General features: G+C 45.4%; 1 protein-coding gene across 1 annotated transcript; it reads left to right on the top strand.

Annotated features, from left to right (window-relative positions):
- Positions 1 to 127: 127 nt before the first annotated feature.
- DCT (dopachrome tautomerase) lies at positions 128 to 22,043 on the top strand. The gene is made up of 8 exons (XM_064144044.1): positions 128 to 428; positions 9,725 to 10,024; positions 11,363 to 11,463; positions 12,531 to 12,697; positions 13,762 to 13,941; positions 14,036 to 14,171; positions 16,787 to 16,988; positions 21,862 to 22,043. Exons 1-8 carry the CDS (start codon positions 128 to 130, stop codon positions 22,041 to 22,043), a joined length of 1,569 nt encoding a protein of 522 aa, XP_064000114.1.
- Positions 22,044 to 25,626: the final 3,583 nt, after the last annotated feature.

Below are 25,626 nucleotides of genomic sequence, written 5' to 3' on the forward strand. Positions count from 1 at the left end.
CAGCAAAAGGGATTATCCTGGTTGGCTGGGGCATGGAGCTGCGGTGAGGCCAGCTTGTCTCACGGTGGATATCTCCCATTCCACTTGCTCAAGTCCAGCAGAGGGACAGAAACTGCACCCAGCCATAATGGGCACCCTGAGGTGGCTCTTCTGGACAGGGCTGGGCTATCTGAGCTGTTGCTGTCTCCTGCAGGTGCAGGCACAGTTCCCTCGTGCCTGCATGACGGTGGATGCTCTTCGCTTGAAGCGCTGCTGCCCAGCCTTGGGGATGGAGCCAGGCAACATCTGTGGGTCGCTTCAGGGCAGAGGACGATGTCAGGAGGTGCAGGCAGACACTCGGCCCTGGAGCGGTCTCTACACCCTTCGAAACGTGGATGATCGGGAACGCTGGCCTCTCAAGTTCTTCAACCACAGCTGTCGGTGCACAGGTGAGAAGGGTGCAGGGATCAGGGGATGGAGTTGGATGGCTCTGCTAACCTTGCTCCAAAGGCTGATTGCACAAGGTATCAAGAAGGCCTCAAATACTATCAGTTCCCTAAGGTACCATCAGCACTTCTTCAGAGCATGCAAACTTCTGAGTTTTCCTCTCTGCTCTTGATTTTTTTTCACAGTTGTACAAGTGAGCAGAAAGAAGCAGCTAAATGTAGAGGGGCTAAGCCTATGGCAGGAGGCCCAGCCAGCATCCATAGGTGATGTAAGAGTGACTATCAAGACTATTCCTACCTAACCGGCCCCCTGGCCTTTGTTCCATTCCCATTCACCCAGTGTGCACCATGGGGACTCACCAGTGGTGACAGGGGGAGGATCCTCTGCCCAGTTGGGCAAGCTTTGGGCTTCTGTCTAAGGGGAGTGGGCAGAGAGGGCAAAGTGGTCATTCCTGGGGTGGGAGGAGACTCCAACAGAACTGAGGTGCTTTGGGTTTGGGGGATAAAAAGGGAAAATACAGTGTGGGGTGGAAAGGGGGCAGACATAGTGGAAAAAGGGAGGTGAGGCTGAAAGGAGTGAGATGGAAAGGAAAAGGATGGAGAGGAAAAGAGGAAGATGGGGGAAAAGGAAGGAGATTGAGAAGAAAGGAGGAAGAAGGGGGGTGGGAAGAAAGGAGTTGGAGAGGAAAGGAGGGAGATGGGGGAGAAGGGAAGTGAAAAATAGTAATAAAAGTGAAAACTGGACTGTAGTGTCTGCATGGAAACCAGCTTGTTCATCACCAACTGTCATTTCTGCTTGGAGCAGTAACCAGACATCTTCACTGTCTCACTGTGTTGGCTGGAGAAGAGCAAGTCACACCTATCTAAGAGGAAAAAATGAGGAAATAAAGAGGAAAACTAAGAAGTAAAAGTGAAAACCAAATACAAATTATAAACACACACAGAGACATATATATATATACACACAAACAAAATGTTTGGTCTTTCAGCAAGTTCTGCATGGACCAGCAATGTGTGCTTGTGGCCAAGAGAGCCAATGCCCTTCTGGGTGCATCAAGAAAAGTGTCCAGCAGGTCTAGGGAGGTTCTTCTGCCGCTGTACTCTGCCCTGCTGAGACCACACCTGCCAATACTGTTTCCAGTTTGGGGCTCTCCGATTTGATAGAGACAGGGACCTGCTGGAGGGACTTCAGTGGAGAGCCATGAGGATGACTGGGGGACTTGAGCATTTTCCCTCTGAAGAGAGACTGAGAGCTCTGGCATTGTTTAGTCTAGAGAAGAGAAGACTGAGAGGAGATCTGATCAATACGTACAAATATCTGAGGGGTGGGTGTCAAGTGGCTGGGGGGAATCTCTTTTTGGTGGTCTGCAGCAATAAGACAAGGAGGAATGGCTACAAACTGGAACACAGAAGGTTTCACCTTAACGTGAGGAGAAAATTCTTTACAGTGAGGGTGACAGAGCACTGGAACTGGCTGCCCAGAGAGGTTGTGGAGTCTCTTTCTCTGAAGACTTTCAAAACCCACCTGCATGTGTTCCTGTGCGAACTACCCTAGGGGATCCTGCTTTGGCAGAGGAGTTTGGACTCTATGATTTCTGGAGGTCCCTTCCAACCTCTAACGTTCTGTGCTTCTGTGCTTCTCCCTGTAGCTATCACCTTTTTCTGCAGGGTTTTTTTTGACACTTCAGTACTGCGTTCAAACCTCTGTCATGGTACAATGAACCTGATCAGTTTGCATTGATCAGAGATTATGGTACTTTGCAGCACTCCTGGGAACTGAGAATGTGTGGTTGTCTGCCATCGTGTTTCCCAGGGTTGCAAACTACCCCTAGAACTCAGTTTAATCTGAAATGGGTCTGTATAACCACCAAAGAGTCCTTTTCTTTTCCTCCCCATCTCCAGCTACTCTTTTCCTCTATGACTTTCTGTGAGCCTCTGTGTTCATGTGATGGAGATGAAACAGATTGATGAAGAAATGTGCCTGAAGGCTAAGCTGGCCAGAAGGCTCAGATTTTAGTATGATCAGTTTACTAGCAGGAGGAAGTAAATACAAAGGTGAGGTCAGGACTGGATAACGTGCCAGTGCCTTTTCAGCAACAGCCTTTGTTGAAGGAGCATTAAAATGAATGGGAATCACAGCTTCAGCCTTAACTGGTGGAAGGTAGAATCATAGAATCAGTCAGGGTTGGAAGGGACCACAAGGATCATCTAGTTCCAACCCTCCTGCCATGGGCAGAGACACCCGACCCTAGAGCAGGCTGGCCACAGCCTCATCCAGCCTGGCCTTAAACACCTCCAAGGATGGGACCTCAACCACCTCCCTGGACAACCCATTCCAGGCTCTCACCACTCTCATGATGAAGAACTTCCTCCTCACATCCATCTGAATCTCCCTATCTCCAGCTTTGCTCCATTCCCCCTAGTCCTGTCACTCCCTCAGAGCCTAAAAAATCTCTCCCCAGCTTTTTTGTAGGCCTCCTTCAGATACTGAAAGGCCACAAGAAGGTCACCTCAGAGCCTCCTCTTCTGCAGACTGAACAGCCCCAACTCTTTCAGTCTGTCCTCATAGGAGAGCTGCTCCAGCCCTCTGAGCATCCTCGTGCCCTTCTCTGGACACACCTCATCATCTCCACATCCCTCTTGTAATAGGGGCTCCAGAACTGGATGCAGTACAAACATGCAGAACTGGATGGCATGAGGAGTCAGACAAAAAGCATATTTCAAGCACTAAAGTCACTTGCTAGGCAGGTTTCAAATGCAGCCTGGGCATACCTGTTGGATACATAAAGTTGTTTGAATTTTCTATCAGGGGAAGAGTAACCTGCTTTTCTTCAACCAGATTCTTAGAACTAGCTGAACTGTTTTGTCTAAAATACTCTTTGACTCTCACTATCATAAAAGTCCAGATTACTCTAAAAGAAAGCACTTCAGAAAATTTCAGCCAGCAGCAGTCAGTTTAGCAATTTTGTTATCATCTGAAAGCAGAGAGGTAGTGGCATATGACTTAAATGGATACATAGCACTGCTGAAGCTCCTCTAAATAATAGCAACAGACTTTAGAGTACAAAGGCATCTTTGTCTCTTTCTTTGACTAGATTTCAAATGCTTGTGTGGAAGTACTTTTCCAGACACTGTACCAAAAAAAACCCCAACTGATGTAGGGATTTTATTATTTTTAAAATGATTATTAAATTATTATCATTTATTATATTTTACTATATTATTATCATTACATTATATAGAATGTATTATATACAATATCCATTGTATTATTATTATTATTATTATTATTATTATTATTATTATTATTTTACTATAATAATATTCTTAAATTATTACCAAATTATTATATCCCTCAAAACACTGATGTCAGGTACCTTATACAGGAACAATCTCTGAGCCAGAAGAGTCACTGAAGCACATGAGCATATACCAGTATTTCATAGAATCAGAATTAACCAGGTTGGAAGAGACCTCCAAGATCAGCCAGTCCAACCTATCACCCAGCCCTGTCCAATCAATTAGACCATGGCACTAAATGCCTCATCCAGGCTTCTTTTGATTACCTCCATGGATGGTGACTCCACCACCTCCCTGGGCAGCCCATTCCAATGCCAATCACTCTGGCAAGAATTTCCTCCTAGCATCCAGCCTAGACTTCCCCCAGCACAACATGAGACTGTGTCCCCATGTTCTGTTGCTGGTTGCTTGGCAGAGGAGACCAACCCCCATCTGGTTACAGCCTCCCTTCAGGTAGTTGTAGACAGCAATGAGGTCACCCCTGGGCATCCTCTTCTCCAGGCTGCACACCCCCAGCTCCCTCAGCCTCTCCTCATAGGCTTTGTGTTCCAGGCCTCTCACCAGCTTTGTCACCCTTCTCTGGACACACTATAGCACCTCAACATCTTGGAATCATAGAATCAACCAGGGTTGGAAGAGATCTCCAAGATCATCCAGTCCAACCTGGACACAGTACTCGAGGTGTGGCCTAGCCCTTCCAGTAGGTAAAAATGAGCTTTTGAAGTAATTAGAAAATACACTTAACTTGCTTATTGTAGGGCAATGTATCTATGGGATAATTCTACTCTGTATTACCTAGACTTCTAAAGTAATGCAAATTTACATTTACACTGTAAATATATATATATATATATATAAAAAAAATATACCCACTCCATATATAAATATACCTACTCCATATAAAGCATAAATATACACATTTACATTATAAATGTAAAGTAAAATGATTGTGTATACTACCCTGGTGATCCATTAAAAGCTTGTGATAGGTACGGATCTTTCCCATCCCACAGCCTAATAGTACATTCAGCTGAAGAGTCAGAAGAGCTGGCCCTTTGTTTCACGTGGTAGCAATCCCAGTCATACCCTTGGGATACTGCAATATGGTGGTGTTTCAAATATAAGTTAGCTCCTGCTTTAAAGCAATAGCTAAAGAAGTCTGAAAAGGAGTCCTTTCTCCTCATCTGTTTAAGTGAGGTGTGTTAGAAAGGTCTCTGTGGAAAGAAGAGGAATCACCGTTGCTTAGATTTCATCGTGATTCAAAACAAGGCAGAAGGTGGTGAGTGTTGGGTGGGTTCCTTTCTAACTAAAGAAAACACTGGGAGATGATAATTGCTGTTATGATCAGTATCTGAAGATGAACCACTTCTATGACTGCTTAGAGGTAGAGAAATCCATCTCTGTGAGCTCAGACAGATGCTGAGTTTCAGTGGTGTGTGAAAACTGGTGTTATCATACGTCAGTGATGTGTATTAAGATATACCATGAGAGGTATATGTCATGAGAAGTCTCTTTTTCTTAGTGTCATGGCCATGGACTGACCTACTGGGGGAAGTAGCATGGTCACAGTGTCTACAGCAACATCCAGATTCACCCAACTTGACTGGGAAAGAGCACTAGGCATGGAAAAAAGATCCTGAAGCATGTGATCCCACCTACAGACAAAAGGATTAATGGGGATGATATCCTAGATGGTTTTTTTTTTTCCTTTGGGCACTACAGAGGTCATTCCTGAAAGCAGTGAAACAAACAGGGACCATCTGAACTGTGACATGGTCTCCCGTGTGTGTCAGAACAACCTCCCACATTGTGTTCTCTAGGAACCACAAGAGATGAGAACGATCTCTGTTGTCCCTGGCACAGCCTCAGAGAGGTGGTACACAGGTGGCTATATACTAGTCAATGAAGGTGAAAAAATGCTAAAGTGTGAATCCTTGCATGTTCCTATGGTCCTTGTCTTCATAAGGATCTTCAAAGGGTCTCACTGTCTTACTGAAAATGCCCACTGCATGCTACATCCTGATTATAAAGGATCACTTTACCTGCTCTCCTAGAGCTGCACCATTGAAATTCACAGTCACCAGTGTAGCAAGCATGGAAACTGAGTTGTCAGAGACAAGGACATACATTTCATAGTGCTGTCATGTGAGAAGTCCACAGGGCAATATGTAAACTTTCTGAAAACAACAATGCATCATTTCCAGTATCAAGTCTGTACTGCTGTTGGTTGTGCAGCCCTTTCTTAATCCACATGTGTGTATATATATAAATGTGGGAAATACTCTGCCACTTTTTCTTCCTGCCCCAGCAATAAAGCTTTTAACAACCCCCCCCCCCCCCCCCCAGTCACATCCTACTGTGGCAATGGCAACTGATAGGAATTGCATGAATGATGGCAGTGTGCTAGTTTGAAGCTAGCTAGAATGTTTTGGTGAGAAGAACTAGATTACAGGCTGTGAAAGGAAAACAATGGTGATGTCTGCTTACCTCATAGGCTTGCTGAGAGATATAACAACAAGAATCCAAACACAGATAACTCACCTCTGCTGGGGAACTGGCTGAGCTGCATTTCTCTCTCTAGCCTCTTTGCCATCTCTCTGACTAATCCCCTTTGCTTCCTAACCCCCTGGCCGAACCTCCATTCTTCCTTGGTACTGGGGTAAGGTTGAAAGGGGTGGGAGAAGGTGGAAGGGTGGTTGGGATCCCCTCCTGGGGACTCAGGTTTCTGGGAGGGGAGTTGTGTTTCTCTATTACCTTTTACATTGTGTATTTCTGTATATAACTGTACATACTGTAAATATCTGCTTGCATATTCTGCTAAGCTGTAAATAATAAGCTTCATTCAATTTCCAGAGCTGGCTGAGTCTAGTCTGGGTGATTTCCAAAGTGGGTAGGGGAAGGTAACACCCAAACCATCACAGCCAGTGTTAAAAACTGCCTTGCTCAGCTCTTGAGACAGGGACTTCAAGCATAACAGCCTGACTTTTATGACGAGGGCTCTGTGAGCCGTTTTTGTGCATTGAGAGAGTCTCATTTTAAAAATAAGAGGTGTGTGTTAGTGCACAAGTCTAGCAGTAGATGTGAGTGGAGAAATCAAGCGATTTTAAGAGTAGTAGAGTGCACCTGGTAGAGTGCTTTAGAAAAAAATGCTGAAAAAGTGGTTTGGGTGGGACATAAAATCCCTGGGTCTGAGTACTGCAGTCATTCCTGTTTGCAATGTGAGAAATCCCACCAAGTTCCATCAGCTTCTTGCCATTTGGACAGGTTTTTTTTGTCATTTGAAAATGACAAAAAACAACTTTCAGTTTTGTGAAGTGTTATTATTGTTGTGCATTTCTGACAAGAGAAAGTTACTGAATAGACCTGAGCATGTTAAAAAAGTGTTCAGAACAACCAGCAGAGTTACTGCAGTATGCAATACCACTTTCCCTGGAAATCAGCTCCTCCTGTTTGCTAGCTTCTCTTTCACTGAAGTTCTCCTTCTTACCTGCTAAAAGCTCAAGTCATGTTGAAGGGTGTCTGGTGAGCTGACAGATAGAATGGATATCTTTGATTACTTCGTAGATTAGGTGGTTAAGGGAGAAAATCCTGAAGAGCATCAATTGGATGTAATTAGCACCTGCTAATAATGGGGGAAGTCATTGGTTCACTTGGCTCCAGAGGCCACACAGGTGCAGAAAAGCTTTGAAGATGACTTAATACATCAGGCTTTCACAAATTTCTTTTTGTAGCCTGAGTAGACACATAAAGTATACCTAAAGCATAGACATTTTCCAATAAAATGACCTTTGCCATCAAGAGCTTGTGTAGATTTGAAGGGCCCTCACTGAGGGAGGAGTAGGTACCACCAGAGCTTCACAAGTGATTAGTGGAGCCTTCTTCTGCTACTAGGACCAAAGAGGTCAAGCCTGGGTCTGTACTAACTTTGGTTCTGTTAATGCTGCATTTCAATGTGGTGCTTATCCAGTGCTGTAGGTTATTTGAATTACTGGGAGAGCGACTGCCAATCTCAAAAGAAGTTGCTGACAGATCTTTTAGTGGCTAATTCCTGCTTTGCTCCCCTCTGCTCTTGGGTAGGAGCAGATAGCAGCCCAGTGTTCCAGAACTTCATGGCCTGTGTGCTCCAACTTGTGCAATATACATGGCCTAATTAGGCAATGTTACAAGATATTCCTGATATTTGTCATCTGGTCAGTACAGACAGGAGTATATGATGGGTTCTAATAGCTAGACTGAGTTGTCAAGAATGAGTAAGTATACAAGTAATGGAGTACACCCAGTCCACACCAGCACTTCTGCTGAGACTCACAACATAATGGTCTGTGTCGCTTCTCTCCCATCTCAGTCCTTGCCCTCATCATAACTACAGACCAATGCAATCTTGTTTCTTACATGAAACTATCAACTACTTGCTTTTTCTGGTGCCAGTGTTCATCCTCCTAAACCACTGCAGGGCCCTGGCTTTGGTTTCTTTCTGTTCTATCCAAACATGGCAGCTGAGCACCTACTCTGCCTGCACTGGGACAAAATCTAAGTCATACACCTAAAAACTGACCTTATGGTATGCCATTGGGCTGTGGACAATCCAAAACCTAGCTGAAGTCTTCACTTTTGTGGTCTCTGACCTCAGCACTGATCCTAAGCTTTGTGATAGCACATAAATCTATGGATTTTAGAGCCTCTGAATGGACCATAAGCTCTCTAAACTGACAGTAAAGGGTCTTCATGTCCTCTTGGTAGGACTCACAGCAGTCTGTCACAAATGTTTAGAGTCCAGCAGCCCTTATCCTAGAGCTTGCCATAAGCAACACAGCTTCTGGTAATAGCCCTTGTAACCTTGAAGGGTCTTCAAAACTGGTAATAAACTCTGTAGCCCCTGACAATCTGAAATCATTAGTGTCAACTGTTCTGCTCATAGATTCAATCTCTGTCCGCCCAGAGACCCAGACTTTAGAAGCCACTTCACCCTCTTTGTTAGCCTGAAGCCTGCCCTGGGTCTAGCAGCACCAGTATGTGCAGGGAGCAGTGAGATGGTGTGCATTTTGGAAGACAGTTGTTGTGGGGTGACTGTGTGTGTGGGTTTAGGGGGTTTCAGTGCAGATTTTGGAGAACTGAGTGGAGGTCCCAGAGGACCCCTGGTTGCCCCTCTGCTCCCCTTGGCTGCAATGTCTGCTGTCCTATGCTGCTACTACACTGGCAGCCTGCACACAATACCTGCTGCAGGAATGGTCAATTGTTCTCTGTCTCCCTCAGCAAAGGCAAGGCTTTGCTGCTGGCAGTCTGCCATGGTGGGTGAGAGGCCACACTTAAGGCAAGCTCTGCTCTCCCGGGTTCTTCCACCACATTAGAGGCTCTGAGCTAACAGCCCAGGGTGGAACCGATTACTTGCGTTAGGAAGGATGCCAGTGGGGAATTGCAGTACTGCAGTGTTTTCCAGGTTCTTATTGCAGCACCATTTAATAACGGTTAAAGGGTGACCTGCAGCATTCCTGGTGCTTGTCCTGGATTGCACGGGATCCCACACGTACTGTTAACAGACCTCAGTTTTACCCCTAATAGAGATGTTTTGTTTGGGGATTTCTTTCTGTGCTTAAGAATCCACGTGGACCAATCCTTTTCTGGCTTTGATCCTGGAAGTCTGGGAGTACTTGGGAGCCAGTTGAACAAAGCACTTCATCACTGTGCTTAACCCAAGGTGTGCAGCCCTCTGTTCAGTGCAACTGCGAGCTTAGTGGAGCTCTGAGCACCTTTGGGCCCGTTACCCAGTGCTTCAGCTCCCCAGCCTGCTGAGTGTAATTCTTGGCCCTGCCATGGCTTTGGGAAGTGAGCCATCCTTCGAGTTAGGAAGTTGCCAAAGCTACCAGCTTGCTCAGCTCCTGTCCTTTCTAAGAACTGATGTCTCTGGGGGAAAAAATATGCTAATTCTTAATCCTGCTGCATTTCACTGTTAGTTTTCCCTAATTCATAATGTTGTGACTGTTCTTTCCCTGTTTATTCAGGAAACTTTGCTGGCTATAACTGTGGTGACTGCAAGTTTGGCTGGACTGGCCCTGACTGCAATGTGAGGAAGCCACCAGTTGTCAGGAAGGATGTCCACTCCCTTACTGCAGAGGAGAGAGAGCAGTTCTTTGATGCTCTAGATCGTGCAAAGACAACCATTCACCCAGACTATGTAATTGCAACTCAGCACTGGATGAGTCTCCTTGGTCCCACTGGAGAGGAACCGCAAATTGCCAACTGTAGTATTTACAACTACTTTGTCTGGCTTCATTACTACTCAGTCAGAGACACACTGTTAGGTTAGTGCTTTTCCTATCCAATATGTTCTGCAGGTAAAGGAAAGGGTGAAAAGTATCATTGCTGAGCAAAGGTAAGTGTGCTTAATGTAGCTGTGCTACTTCATCAAGCAGTGAGTCCCAATAAGAGCAGACTTGTGGAGTGAAACAGTTGAGGGTGAGAAGCTTCTGGCTGTCTGCAGTTGAGGGAGATCTGTTTCAAACTTACAGAGGTCTGGTCTCCACTTCCTGTGGCAGCTGGGGCACACCAGCCTCATTCCTGGTGCATCTTCCATCTGAAAGGGAGGCATTTAACAGGCTCCACAACTGGGTAAACTGAAGTGTGATCAAGCACCGACTGACATAAAAAAGATGTTCCTATTCCACTGAACAAGGGTGTAGCAGCAATGGGAAAGAGGCTCTTCAGTGATGAAGGCAGAAACTATGCACAGATCTTGGGAACCAGAATGCTACTGCTTGCTTTGTCTTTCAGCATGTCATTATGAATGGGATTTGCCTGACTAACCACTGCCGGTTTAAAAAGCAAACCAGGTTAGAGAATTACATATCTAATACAGTGCTTTCTCCCAGATCAGGATTCCTAGTTCTCATTACTCTTCTAGGCAGAAGTAGCTATGACAGCTCCATTTTCCAATAGGAGGAGACAGTATTATGACATTTCTACCCAGCAGTCTAATATGCAAGCTGAACAATCCATATCTACCTCCTTGCTGGAAGGTATCTGCTACGCTGCAGTGGGTTTTCTTCAGGCTCCCCTTCTGATCTAGTTCCATTTTGCAGGACTGTAGGAAGCAGTCTCTGGCCTATCAAAAAGAAAGATCTATGATGGTCATGTGGAAAGTAAAAGAAGATGCTACAGTGATAAATACATTCATATCTGGGTTGAAGCTTGCTTCAGTGATAAAGCATATATGGTTTGAAGCCCCTTAGCATTTGAGTGTGTTAGTTCTTGTGTGTAGTATGCAAGAAATTAGCATCATTTTGAAGGAAAATGGCAAAGGACATGTTGAATTGTTGCTGGAAGGTTATGGGAAGTGCTAAGTTCTACCACTGAGCAAGAAAGAGAATGAGATAATGTGGTACATATTAGTAAGAAGCTAAGATTATAAACAAGAAGATTGCTTCTTAAAACCCAAATCCACTAAATGGATAAGAAATCTTCACAATATCAAGCTGGTGGAAATGTGAAGTTTTGAGAAGCACTGAAGTGAATATACACAAAGGAGTTTGTTTCATTTGTCTCTGATGTGTGCTCTCTTCCCAAAGTTAACAGAAGAATGTGCTGTCTTTCTCCTGAACCTTGTTTGGTGCCTAAGTGCTTATTTTATCTTCCCTTTGTAGGACCTGGCCGCCCTTTCACAGGTATTGATTTCTCCCATCAAGGACCTGCCTTTGTTACTTGGCATAGGTACCATTTGCTGTTGCTGGAGAGAGACCTGCAGGTTAGCTGAATAGCCTTTCCCTTTCCTCAAGCAGCTTCTCTCGTTTGGTACATGACTTTGTTGAGTCAGCTGAGGGTAAGTTATTTCCTAGGACAGGTTCTTACTCAAACTTCAGGAGCATTTGATCACCGATCCTTTCTTGTTTAAAGCAAAATTAGTGATTTCAACATACTGAAAGCTAAACAGTTTCTCACGATGAACAATGATGTGAAGGTTATCATGGTTTTTTTTTTTCTTTATCTTCACAACAGAGGACAGAAGATGTGAATTAATTGTATTTATTAATTCAATCAAAGCAACACCTACATGTAAAACTTGGTAACAGATGCTGCCTGCTGATATTGCAGATAGCCTCCTGACACTGCAGACACCCTCCTAATGAATGCAGCTCTAAATATTACTCCCCTAAAATGTGCCATGCTGATGTTTAATACATGCATATATTTAGTAGTACATCTTTTAGATGAATATATGCTAACATACCCAACAGTAGGTTGCCAAAGCATCGACTCATTTCCATTTGCATTACATTGGCATTATTACTGTGTTTCAACTTTTCAAATCTCTAGTGAAAATGTTTGGTATCAAAATAGCTGCAGGGTCTTACTTGAGTGGAATTGCATCTAACAAGCAAGCACAAGCAATACCTGTGGTATTCCTCTGTTATTACAAGCTCAGATTCTTCCCCAGGGCTAGAGTCTCCGGAGTGAAAGCAAACCACATGCACAACTTTACCCATTATGCACTTAGATCACTCAGAAAGACTCTTCATTGCTTAAGGCTCAATTAATCTCTGCTCCTGCTCTCCTTCTCGGGTCCTGAGTTGGTAGAAAGCTTAACACGGCCAAAAGAAGAGAAGTCCAGCAGTAGAGAAACTAGTGACAATGCCTTTGCTTGGACTGACTTAATGGCCCAATATTCTGGAAGGCACTGTGATGTGTGCAATTGCAATGCAGGCTGAAAAGCAGAATACCCAGGGAACACTCAGTGAAACAGCTGGCAGAAGTCCTTTTCTTTCTCTTTCTTTTGAAGGTGGATCCCTGCTAATGCATTTCTGTCCATTGCAGCGACTGATGGGCAATGACACCTTTGCACTGCCCTACTGGAACTTCGCCACAGGTAGAAATGAGTGCGATGTCTGCACAGACCAGCTTTTTGGAGCGTCACGGCCAGATGATCCAGGGCTGATTAGCCTGAGTTCCAGGTTCTCCCAGTGGAAAATAGTTTGCAACAGGTGTGAGAACATTTAGGACAAGTCCACGTCCTGACCAAACCTTGCTTTCATTCAGTAGTGACAGCATGGGATGCTTGCTCTTTGTGAGTGAGTGGCAGGAAAAGAGCCAAGACACCTCTCCTAGAACTGGGAATCGTGGCCTGTCTGTGTGTAGGTGGTGCTGTGTAAACTTTGGCCCCTGGTATTATGGAAGTATATTTTTAAAAGATGATTCTTTTGCTACAGGATTTTTGTGGATTTAAACCAATTTGAGGCTGCTAAAAGTCTGAAGAGTTTGTACATTGGCAAGTATCACTTTAAAGAGGAAATGCCTGCATGTCAATTCTCTGTAACTAATACCCAACTGATTTTTGGCAACAGAAAACTGTTTTGGCATGTAGGAAGCTAGAGACAGGATGAAAAATCTGTTCTCTTGTATTGAGTGAGACCCTAACCCTGATATGTTTAGTGCAGTTTGGGGGCTGACTTTGAAGTGGCTGAGACTTCACATGGAAAACAACACAGAGACAGCCAATAGCTGGGTGGTAGGTTGGGCTGGATGATCTTGGAGGTCTCTTCCAACCTGGCTGATTCTATCATTCTAAGGGAGTTGTGCATACCTTTCCAAAACATCCTCCCTTTGCAGACAACAAACCAGGTAGCTCTTGGTCTATATGACTGATGATCCACAGATGCAGCACCACAGGAAGCCATGGCACTGTGGCCATCCTGCAATAAACTCAGTTCTCAAGCTGCGGGAGCTGCTACAGAATCATAGAATCATAGAATCAACCAGGTTGGAAGAGACTTCCAAGATCATCCAGTCCAACCTAGCACCCAGCCCTATCCAGTCAACCAGACCATGGCACCAAGTGCCCTATCCAGTCTTTTCTTGAACACCTCCAGGGACAGTGCCTCCACCACCTCCCTGGGCAGCCCATTCCAATGCCAATCACTCTCTCTGCCAAGAACTTCCTCCTAACACCCAGCCTAGACCTCTCCCGGCACAACTTGAGAGGCCTGCTTTATGCCACAGGAGGGAAAGCCAGCAACAACTCATCACTCTCTTCTGACTTTTGCTTCAGCTTGGATGACTACAACCGCCTGGTCACACTCTGCAACGGGAGTGACGAAGGGCCGCTAAGGCGGAGGCTGCCCCAGGGCACCAGCGAGCAGCTGCCCACCGCAGAGGACGTCAGGAGGTGCCTTTCCCTTCAGGAGTTTGACAGCCCTCCCTTTTTCCGCAATTCCAGCTTCAGTTTCAGGTTTGTCCTTCAGCTCCTCGGGTGACAGGTTTTCTTTATATGAACACTTACCAGCAGAATGTGGTTGTGTGATGCTGCTCTTACCTGTCCGCAGGAATGCGCTGGAGGGCTTTGATAAAGTGGGTGGAGCCCTTAACTCGCCGATGCTGAGCCTTCATAATCTGGCTCACTCTTTCCTGAATGGGACCAGCGGTCTCCCTCATGCAGCCGCCAACGATCCCATCTTTGTGGTATGTGTTTTTACCCCTGAGTGAGTGGCAGTGGCTGTGGCTCAAAGGCAGATCTCTTAGATGTTTGCAGAACCAAAGTGAATACTGTATCCAGTCCTGGAGCCCTCATTACCAGAAGGATGTGAGATGCTGGAGCATGTCCAGAGAAGGGCCACGAGGATGCTCAGAGGACTGGAGCAGCTCTGCTATGAGGACAGACTGAAAGAGTTGGGGCTGTGCAGTCTGGAGAAGAGGAGGCTCTGAGGTGACCTTCTTGTGGCCTTTCAGTATCTGAAGAGGGACTACAAAAAAGCTGGGGAGAGACTTTTTAGGCTGTCAGGGAGTGACAGGACTAGGGGGAACGGAGCAAAGCTGAAGGTGGGGAGATTCAGACTGGACGTGAGGAGGAAGTTGTTCAGTATGAGAGTGGTGAGAGCCTGGAATGGGTTGTCCAGGAAGGCAATTGAGGTCCCATGCCTGGAGGTGTTTAAGGCCAGGCTGGCTGAGGCTGAGGCCAGCTTGCTCTAGGGTAGGGTGTCCCTGGGCTTGGCAGGTTTGTTGAAACTAGATGATCCTTGTGGTCCCTTCCAACTAACCCTGCCTAATTCTATGATTTTAATTCCCTAAAAATATGTTCCTTAAATAGAAAAGGAGAAATCTTTTATCTTCTCTTGGACACTCCCTGCCCACATAATGGTCAAATAAAGAGGGGAAAAAATATCTCAGGCTGATTTGTAAAATACAAAATAAGTTTTTAGGGAGAAGAGCTGCTACTCCAAGTAATATTGCTCTCAATCCTTTCTTTAGGTTGTATCTAAATTAAATGGCGTATAGCAGACAATTTTACAGCAACAAGATAAACTGAAATGAGGAGAGACTGAGGGACCTGGGACTTTTAGTCTGGAGAAGACTGAGAGGAGATTTAATAAATGTTTATAAACATCTGAGAGCTGGGGATCAGGAGGAGGCAGACAGGCTCTGCTCACTTGCTCCCAGTGATAGGACAAGGAGCAATGGGTGTAAGTTGCAGCACAGGATGTTCCACCTCAACACAAGGGGGAACTTCTTTACTGTAAGGGTTCCAGAGCACTGGAACAGGCTCCTCAGAGAGGTTGTGGAGTCTTCTTCCCTGGAGACTTTCAAGGCCTGTCTGCATGCGTTTCTCTGTGACCTGGGCTAGATTGTGTGGTCTGGCAGGGGGGTTGGACTGGATGATCTCTTTGGGTGCCTTCCAACCCCTAATATCCTGTGATCCTGTGAAAATGGGGCCAGTTATTTTAGAGCAGCCAGCTTAGTAGTGTGTTTTTTTGTTTCAAAATTCAGAGGTTGAAATGAAGCACACCTTAACCAGGGGCTCTTGGGAAGCAGAAATAACGTTATTGCACTGCTTCATCGGTTCACTGAGCGCGTCGGCTGCGCTGTGCTAAGAATCATAGAATCATAGAATCAACCAGGTTGGAAGAGACCTCCAAGGTCAGCCAGTCCAACCTAGCACCCAGACCTAGCCAATCATCTAGACCATGGCACTAAATGCCTCATTGAGTCTTTTCTTGAAGACCTCCAGGGATGGTGACTCCACCACCTCCCTGGGCAGCCCATTCCAATGCCAATCACTCTCTCTGGCAAGAACTTCCTCCTAACATCCAGCCTATACTTCCCCCAGAACAACTTGAGGCTGTGTCCCCTTGTTCTGTTGCTGGTTGTCTGGGAAAAGAGGCCACCCCCCACCTGGCTACAATGTCCCTTCAGGTAGTTGTAGGCAGCAATGAGATCACCCCTGAGCCTCCTCTTCTCCAGGCACAAACAGCCATCTGCAAATAGAAAGCCAACAGCTTGCTCTGCTCAATGCATCTTTCACTCCTAACAAATTCATGCCAATTAATTTCCCTCATTGTTAGGTCAAATCAGTATATTTCATGCCTTTAAGTTTGCAATGCCCATTTTTTCTTTGGTGAGGAATTGGTCCAAATACTCATGTAGGGGTTCTCCAGTTCACTTTCAATAAGAATGTCTTTCTTACACAATGAAATCTTAATTTCACTATACTGTAATTTTATATGCAGGAGCATTTTGTATAGGATATTTTCTAAGTGTTTTTTTTTTTTTTTCCCCCAGAGCTGTAATTAAAAAATCCTATGAGGTCATCAGAAATTAATTTAAATTGCCCTAGGCACTTGTAATACTTGTCTGAAACAGCTTTCCTCTATTAGTACTTTACAGCTCACTGTAAACTCACTGAGCAAGACCTGATTGAATTCAAAGGTACCTGGAGCTATGGAGCTGGTAACACATTCTAAATCAGCATGAAGAAATCAGATTCCCACAACTTTCCATGCCTCTCTCTATGAGAGAGATTAAAATATGTTTGAGAGGTGCAGTCACCTGAGTGAGCAGAGTGAGCCCTCTCCTCTGCCCATTTGGTGCCAGATGATATTAAACTGTCTGGAGAAAGAGCTTATTATGAACAAGCAGCAGCAAGGATGTATAGAGCAAAATGTCCCATGCAGGAGATCCCTAAATTAGATTACTCTTCTCTCTCTTTCAAAAGCTGCTGCCACCTTAGGTGAGGGTGTTTTAAATGCTGTTGAGTTCTGAAAGAGCTTAGTAAATGTGCATGCCTGTATCTGGATTTGCAGGTTCTTCACTCCTTTACTGATGCCATCTTTGACGAGTGGATGAAGCGCTTTAGCCCCCCTCACAACGCCTGGCCTGAGGAGCTGGCCCCCATTGGTCACAACAGACTGTATAACATGGTTCCATTTTTCCCTCCTGTGACCAACAATGAGCTTTTCCAAACAGCAGAGCAGCTTGGCTACACCTATGCCATCGATCTGCCAGGTATGTTTTGGAGGTGTGGAGGCTGTTCTCAAGCCAAGCAGTGAGATAGCTCATAGAATTGTAGATTTGTTTTGGTTGGAAAAGACCTCTGAGATGACTGAGTCCAACCATCAACCTAACACCACCACATCCATTAAGATGTGTCCCAAAGTGCCATGTCCACACATTTCTTGAACACCTCTAGGGACAGCGACTACCACCTCTCTGGGTAACCTATTTCAATGGCTGACCACTCTTTTCATAGAGATTTTTTTCCTTAATATCCAATCTAAACCTCCCCTGGCACAATTTCAGGCCATTTCCTTTCATCCTATCACCTGATAGCAGAGCCCCTTTCACATAGTTGCAGAGAGCAATGAGTTCTCCCCTCAGCCTCCTCCTTTGGAGACTAAACAATCCCAGTTACCTTAGCTGTTCCTCATAAGACTTGTTCTCTAGACCCTTAACCATCTTTGTTGCCCTTCTCTGGACACGCTTCAGCACCTCAGTGTCTTTCTTGTAGTAAGGGACCCAAAACCTAACACAACAGTTAAGTTATGGTCTTGTCAGTCCCAAGTTCAGGGCCATGATCGATCACTTTCCTACTCCTGCTGGCTGCACTTTTCCTCACATAATCCAGGTTACTGTTGGCCTCTTGGCCACCTGAGCATATTGCTGGCTCATGTTCAGCAGGCTGTCAACCAGCACCCCCAGGTCTTTTTCCACCAGGCAACTTTCCAGCCATTTTACCCCATGCCTGTAGCACTGCATGGAGCTGTTGTGACCCAAGTGCACGACCCAGCACTTGACTTTTTTGAATCTCATACAGTTGACCTCTGCCCATCCATCCAGCCTGTCTGATCTCTTTGGAGACCCTTCCTACCCTCAAGCAGATCAACACTTGCACTCAGTTTAGTGCCATCTGCAGACTTCCTGAGAGTGCACTCAATTCCTTGTCCAGATCACTGATAAAGGTATTAAAGAGAACTGGCTCTACTACTGAGCCCTGGGGAACACCACTAGTGACTGGCTGCCAACTCATTCACCACCACTCTTTGAGCCTAGCCACCTAGCCAGTTCTTAGCCCAGCAGATGGCCCACCCATGCCCATCTACAGTCATCTGGGACCTTTCCATTTAGCCAAGACTGTTGGTAAATGATGGAAAGTGTCTTGGTGAGCACTTCTACCAGCTCCCTCAGTACCCTTCTGTCAAGGTCCAGAGAACAGAGATTAACAAGATCTCTGTCCAGAGGAGCAAGATCTGTTCTTATGGATTTCCATGTTGTGAAATTAAGTTGCAAACGAGACCATAGATCACCACAGAACTATTTATTAAAGGATAAGGCTGGACAAAACAGAGGGAGAGAGAGAAGGTGGGGAGAGAGACAAAGAGGACAACGGGGAAGAAGAGAAGCAGGGAAGGAAAAGAGCTGTGATTATATTACCCTCAGTCACAGTTGGGAGGGGAGAGAGAGAGAGACGGGTGTGTGGCCCAGGGATGATCTTCTGTGGAGTTCATCAGGGGTTCTGCTGGTGGTGCTGCAGCTCCAGTGGTCGTCTGCTCTTGGTAGTCTGGTAGAAATGCACCCTTGGTGGTCTGGTGGGAGTGCCACCCTTTGGCAGCATTCTTCCTGCCTTTGGTACAGCTTTCTGCTGGGTGTCCACCTGCAGCTCCCCAGGAAATCTTCCTGTCTATCCTCATGCATTCACAGGGTCCAGCACCACCGGGGGAGGGCCTCTGCCCCCTCCCTGGCTGTACCTGTCCATACCCTGAATACACATCAGCCTTTTCTCTTCGGGGTGGCTGAGATAAGATGGATGCATCCTGGGCACTCCAGCCAGGCTGAGCTCCAGGAGTTTCAAAGGCATTGTCCCTTGATTTGCATCCCTGAGCTTTAGGCCAAGCAAATAGTCTGAGTCCCAGAAATTAACAAAGGCAACCTTTATCTTTGTTGGTTAGGGGGAGATGATGCAGTCTTTATCTTTGTTGATGAGCAAGAGAGAGGATTTAGACTCTCACACCTTGGATATGTATGTCTAAGTGGCACAGCAGATCACTAACCATCTCCTCTTGTACTATGACAGTTTCATTCTGCTCCCCATCTTCCAGCTCAGGGAACTGCGTATCTAATGCTGATTAGCTGATCTAATTACTAAAGGCTGATGCAAAGGAGGTATTAAATACCTCGTCCTTTTCCTCACCCTCACATTCACAATGACACAGGCATGTGGAAAATAAAACACCTTTCACCTACTCACTAGCAATCACACACTGTAGCACACACAGTTAGTTACAACTCACTATGTAAGATATGGCATCTGTAAGATATGGCAGCTGTAAGCATGCAAAAAATTTGCTCTGCTGTAAACTTGCATCAACTTGAACTGCCCAACATATGCCTTTTGGGTTGCAAAGTCTTTGATTTTGGCTTCTGCTCCCAGCACTGTTTATGCCTGTTACAGGATCTTTTAACCAGCCAGAGGTCAGGCACTCTGCCAGGGAATTAATGCCTGGTCGTCAGAAAATACTTGTTTTCTCAGGGCTGTGAATGATACTGTGCCAAGAATCTCATTAGAGATGAGCCCCATCAAACTTTGGATACCCTGGAGAGAGGTACCTGGGTGTTTTGTGTAATCAAACCCCCAATTTAAAAGATTTCCAATACCCATAGGTATAATGCACCTTAGGATTTGTCCATACATTTGAAACTACCTTTCACACGAGTCAGATAATGACAAGAAGTAAGAAAGCAAAGTATTTATGCACAAACCCCAAAATTCACAACAGGAGTTACAAATACTTTTAAAAGGTGCAAGTGTAAGAAATGCATGAAAAGCATGCTTCAGTTGCTTTACCAAAGATGAAATCTGAGGCTTTTTTTTTCACCCCCACCTCAGTGTTGCTTTGAGAGGCAGTAGGTGCTTATCTAACCAGTGTATCACAGTATCACAGTATCACCAAGGTTGGAAGAGACCTCATAGATCATCAAGTCCAACCCTTTACCACAGAGCTCAAGGCTAGACCATGGCACCAAGTGCCACGTCCAATCCTGCCTTGAACAGCTCCAGGGACGGCGACTCCACCACCTCCCCGGGCAGCCCATTCCAGTGTCCAATGACTCTCTCAGTGAAGAACTTTCTCCTCACCTCCAGCCTAAATCTCCCCTGGCACAGCCTGAGGCTGTGTCCTCTTGTTCTGGTGCTGGCCACCTGAGAGAAGAGAGCAACCTCCTCCTGGCCACAACCACCCTTCAGGTAGTTGTAGGCAGCAATAAGGTCTCCCCTGAGCCTCCTCTTCTCCAGGCTAACCAATCCCAGCTCCCTCAGCCTCTCCTCGTAGGGCTGTGCTCAAGGCCTCTCCCCAGCCTCGTCGCCCTTCTCTGGACACACTCAAGCATCTCAATGTCCCTCCTAAACTGAGGGGCCCAGAACTGAACACAGTACTCAAGGTGTGCTCTAACCAGTGCAGAGTACAGGGGCAGAATGACCTCCCTGCTCCTGCTGACCACACCATTCCTGATGCAGGCCAGGATGCCACTGGCTCTCTTGGCTACCTGGGCACACTGCTGGCTCATGTTCAGGTGGGTATCGATCAGCACCCCCAGATCCCTCTCTGTCTGGCTGCTCTCCAGCCACTCCGACCCCATCCTGTGTGACCAGGAATTTCTTCTAAATGCTTACCATGTATCTGTGGAGGCTGTTTTAAAAGTCTGTAGACTATAAAAGATTGAAACCCTTGTCCTCAGGCTGCACTCATGTAGGAGAGCCCTGACTTGTGGAGGTATGTTGCCTGCTTTTCTCATGGGCGCCCCAGAATTTCCCCTGAAAATTCAAACTTCCCCTTTTATAGAGTTTTTAGTTTTCCTCCCTTTGGACTACTGTCCTGCACCTCCTGCTTTGACAATACTGCTGCCCCTTGGACATGAGCTGCTCTGAGAGGAGTAAAAGCAGCTTGTGATTCTGTTGCTTCTGAACTCTCACTTCACTGCAAATCAGCAGATCTATCCCTGCCTGCATGGTCTGTGTTCAGACAATAAAGTTTTACACATAAACACTTCTAACTAAATGCATGACTTGCTAACTCTGCTTCATGCAACCACATTGGAAATCAACATATTTTAATAGATTGCTGGCTCTTGCTTGAAAGATGGTCAAATGGCCAACAGTTTGTTTTGGGACCTTGCAGAATTTGGCATGATCTCCTTCAATTCTTGCTGGCAGAGAATGCAGACTGAGGCACACAACTTGTAGTTGCTTTTATAGTCAGTGTGACATCTCCCTGAGTGGTCAGTCTTCTCAAGCCCTTCCATCTAACTAACCTCTAAATACTCTGAGTCTTCTTGAGAGTTTTTTTTGGTGAAGAGGAGGCTCAGGGGTGGCCTCATTGCTGTCTACAACTACCTAAAAGGAGGCTGTAGCCAGGTGGGAGTTGGTCTCTTCTGCCAGACAACCAGCAATAGAACAAGGGGACACAGTCTCAAGTTGTTCTGGGGGAGGTCTAGGGTGGATGTTAGGAGGAAGTTGTTGGCAGAGAGAGTGATTGGCATTGGAATGGTCTGCCCAGGGAGGTGGTGGAGTCACTGTCCCTGGAGGTGTTGAAGAACATCCTGGATGAGGCACTTATTGCCATGATTTGGTTGACTGGCTAGGTCTGGGTGCTAGGTTGGACTGGCTGATCTTGGAGGTCTCTTCCAACCTGGTTGATTCTATGATTCTGTGGGTCTGGTATGTATGTTGGTTACATGGTGCATTACCAGCCTCCCCTGTGGCCAGTGGGTCTCTGAGGCACACAAGTAATCATAACTACCTTGCTGTGGGATATTTTGTTTTTTCCCTGTGATTTGAGAAGTGAATTGATGGGCTGTCCTCACTTCACATGCTTCATATTTCCAGGTTCACTTGAAGAAACCCAAGCATGGGCTGTCATGGTTGGATCCACAATTGGAGGAGCATTTCTAGCTCTGGCTATGATCGTTCTCATGCTTGTATTTTTCCAGCACCGAAGGCAGAGAAGAGGTTTTGAACCACTGATGAACGTGAGCTTCAGCCCCAAAAAGTACATGGAAGAGGCTTAGTGCTTTCACTTTGTTCCTTTGCTTATTCTTGTAGGGAATAACCTTGATTTTGAGATCTTAGCTAAAAATTGATCACACACACTCCTTTGGCAGCTGATTACATTGTTATCATTCAGGTTTTCACATTATCTTGTGAATTGTGATATAGGATGTCTCTGGGTACATATGTGCAAAGCCCAAGGCAGGCCAGACTTCTCTTACTACCAAACTTTACCTGGAGTGTGTGACACTTGCAAGTCATCCTTTATAGATTTAGCTCAAGACAGCCAAGAATCTAAATAGAAGAAAAGCAACTTGAATAACCAATACATTTTTTAACCTCAATGTGTTTTCAGTTTCATTTAGCAGCTCAGAGATGTGCTGAAGGTTTTTAACTTTACATATATATTTGAATAACATTATTTTACAGTTATCAATAAATAAAAGTATAATGTAGTCTTTTATTAAGGTTCAAAATGCTTTGTGCTGTTTGACCAAGTACTATAGAAACCTTCTAGGTACAGTCTGTTTAGAAGATCGATGCCATGTTACAGTCTGTTTAGAAGATCAATGCCGTTTGCTATTCCTAATAACGCCAGTGTTAGCTGTAGGTAAAAGTCCTGTTCACAAATAGAGAGGGGCTGGTGGGAGATGTGGTGGTTGGAGGCTGCTTGGGGTCCAGTGACCATGAAATTAGAGAGTTTTCAATATGAGGTGAAACCAGGAGGGGCATCAACAAAACCTCCACACTGGACTTCTGAAGGGCAGACTTCGGCTTAAGGAACTAACTTGGATAGTTCCTTGGGAAAGAGCTCTTAAAAACAAAGGGGTCCAGGAAGGTTGGACCTACTCCAAGAAAGAGCTCCTGAAGTTGCAGGAGCAGCTGTGCCCATTGTACTGGAAGATGAGCCGACGAGGGAGGCAGCCAGACTGGATGGGCAAGGAGCTGCTGAAGGAATTAAGGATACAAAAGAGAGTGTATCACCTTTGGAAAAAAGGGGAGGTGTCCCAGGAAGAGTTCAAGGATGTTACTAGGTCTTGTAGGAAAAAAATTAGAGAGGCAAAAGCACATTTACAACTCAGACTGGCCACTGCTGTTAAGGAGAATAAAAAATGTTTCTATATTAATGGCAAAAGAAGGGGCAAGGACAACCTCCAGTCCTTATTAGATGCAGAGGGGAATACAGTGACAAAGAATGAGGAAAAGGCAGAGGTGCTTAACACCTTCTTTGCCTCAAACTGGAACAGGTGGAACAGCTTGTGACCAGGACAACTAGCCTCCTGAGCTGGAAGCTGGAGTCAGGGACCAGGTCTTTTCCAACCTGCTTGATTCTATGATTGAAGTCCAAACTCAAATGCTCCTGAAAATTAAGACCAGGAGTTCCCTGGCAGCTAGCTACACACTTGAATAATTTTACCTCTCGGTTAGGAATATGTGACAGAAGCTGAAAGTGGTGCTCATCCTCCTCAAGTTTAGCTCTGATGCACTGATTCATTAATTTGGATCTAGATTTCCAAAGCCTGGAGCACAAGACTCAAGACAGAGATAGCTCTTATTAGCTGGGTCTGCAGGTGGGGCATCAGATTTGAATATAGCACTCCTTAGATCTCATCTTAAACATGCCTTTATACACTCTCTATTTATTATTTTCAGATGTAGATTTGGACCATATTTGGGTAGCCCTTCTTGAAAGAAGGTTGCTAACACAGCAAGTAAAAACCTGAATGGATGTTTCAGATTTAGTGTGTAATGTGTTACATTACTTAGTGCTCACATTCTGTGTTTTGTAAGGTCCTGAGTCTTATAAAAACTCTTCTTTCAAAGCCTTCAACAAAAAAATCCAGTTAGCAATGCTTCCTGATATTTCTTCTAGGCTGTGGACTAGAAGGAAGGTCTCACTAACTCTTCATATATACTTAGTTTTAAATGTGCAAGTCACAAAACTCACCTCTCAAATGTGAAAGATTTTTGGCACAGAAAGTTTGTGATTTGCACTCCACGTGGTAGGTAGCCCTTGCTGCATCGTGTGGACAATGATTTGGTGGTTTTGCTGTTCTGTGGTGCCTTTGGGGGGATCCCAGTGCACTTGTTGCTGGCTCGTGCTCAGGATGGCAATGGTTATGTAATTTTTGTGCAGCTGTTCAGCCCAATACACTAGTTCCAAATTCAGGTTGACTTTCAAGGCTTTTTATTGTGTGGAGATCAGTGTTAACTTGATGCTGAACACATCAGATGAGGTCTTCAGAGACCTGGGTTAGGCATTTGTCATACCAGTTGGACCCTGATGAGTGTCAGTTTGCAATTAAATCTAAGATATTGGTGTGTCCTTCTTGAAGGGGAGATGTCAGCCACTTTCCAACACTACAAGACTATGAGTCTTTACATGCACCAGTTTCTGCTGAATACTGATTTAAAGAGATGTTGTTGGATGGAGATGGACACCATTTTGTCCTTCATGTGATGTGACTGCCAAACCTCAGGACACAAATTAGGCTGCTGCTTCGACGAGTGAAAAATATTTTGTCTCAAGCTCACAGGACATAGAGCATGCCTGCCTAGCTTCACCACCTGGGAGGTTTGGTCTCAAGTGTTTGCTTTGCAAGTTCTGGGCTTCTCAGTTCAAGAGAGATGTTGAGATACTGGAACATGTGCAGAGAAGGGCAACAAAGCTGGTGAGAGACCTGGAACACAAACCGTGTGAGGAGAGGCTGAGCTCAGGGTGTTTAGCCTGGAGAAGAGGAGGCTCAGGGGTAACCTCATTGCTGTCTACAACTACCTGAAGGGAGGCTGGAGCCAGGTGGAGGTTGGTCTCTTCTGCCAGGCAACCAGCAACAGAACAAGGGGACACAGTCTCAAGTTGTTCTGGGGGAGGTCTAGGCTGGATGTTAGGAGGAAGTTGTTGGCAGAGAGAGTGATTGGCATTGGAATGGGCTGCCCAGGGAGGTGGTGGAGTCACCGTCCCTGGAGGTGTTGATGAAAAGCCTGGCTGAGGCACTTAGTGCCATGGTCTGGTTGACTGGACAGGGCTGAGTCCTTGGTTGGACTGGATGATCTTGGAGGTCTCTTCCAACCTGGTTGATTCTATGATTCTATGTCCTAGTCATGGGCAAGTGACAATGGCAGTAGGGTAGAGGAAGGAAAGAGACAGAGAAATGTAAACATAAGTAGCAGCTAACTTGTTAGAACTGATTTTGCTTAAGAGCAAGTGGATAAAAAACAGGAGAATTGCTCAGTTCCCACATGTAAATTGAGTAGAACGATGTTTTCCTTTCCAGATGAAAGCAATGAGGGCATTAGATGGTTAATACATACATAAAAAAGCAGTCCTTGCTAGGATCAAAGCTGTGTGTGTTACCTTTTCCAATCTCTGGGCCTTATTTCAATAATCAGGTCTTTAAAACTGTGACTGCTCTTAACAGCTGCTGGTAAAGATCTGCCTGCAGCAAGCTTTACAGAGAGCACGACCTGCCCTCTCGTGGCCTATTGGGAAATTACCTGGTGACACCAGAAAGTTGTCTGTCTTTCTTTCTTTCTTTCTTTCTTTCTTTCTTTCTTTCTTTCTTTCTTTCTTTCTTTCTTTCTTTCTTTCTTTCTTTCTTTCTT

This window comes from Pogoniulus pusillus, chromosome 5, assembly GCF_015220805.1.
Source record: "Pogoniulus pusillus isolate bPogPus1 chromosome 5, bPogPus1.pri, whole genome shotgun sequence".
Classification (NCBI taxonomy): domain Eukaryota; kingdom Metazoa; phylum Chordata; class Aves; order Piciformes; family Lybiidae; genus Pogoniulus; species Pogoniulus pusillus.

What these genes read in the sequence shown, in the direction of transcription:
- DCT (XM_064144044.1), top strand. Translation starts at nt 128, where the DNA reads ATGGGCACCCTGAGGTGGCTCTTCTGGACAGGGCTGGGCTATCTGAGC. An exon ending in TGCTGGAGAGAGACCTGCAG is followed by an intron (nt 11,464 to 12,530) that starts GTTAGCTGAATA and finishes TGTCCATTGCAG; the next exon opens with CGACTGATGGGCAATGACAC. An exon ending in CCAACGATCCCATCTTTGTG is followed by an intron (nt 14,172 to 16,786) that starts GTATGTGTTTTT and finishes CTGGATTTGCAG; the next exon opens with GTTCTTCACTCCTTTACTGA.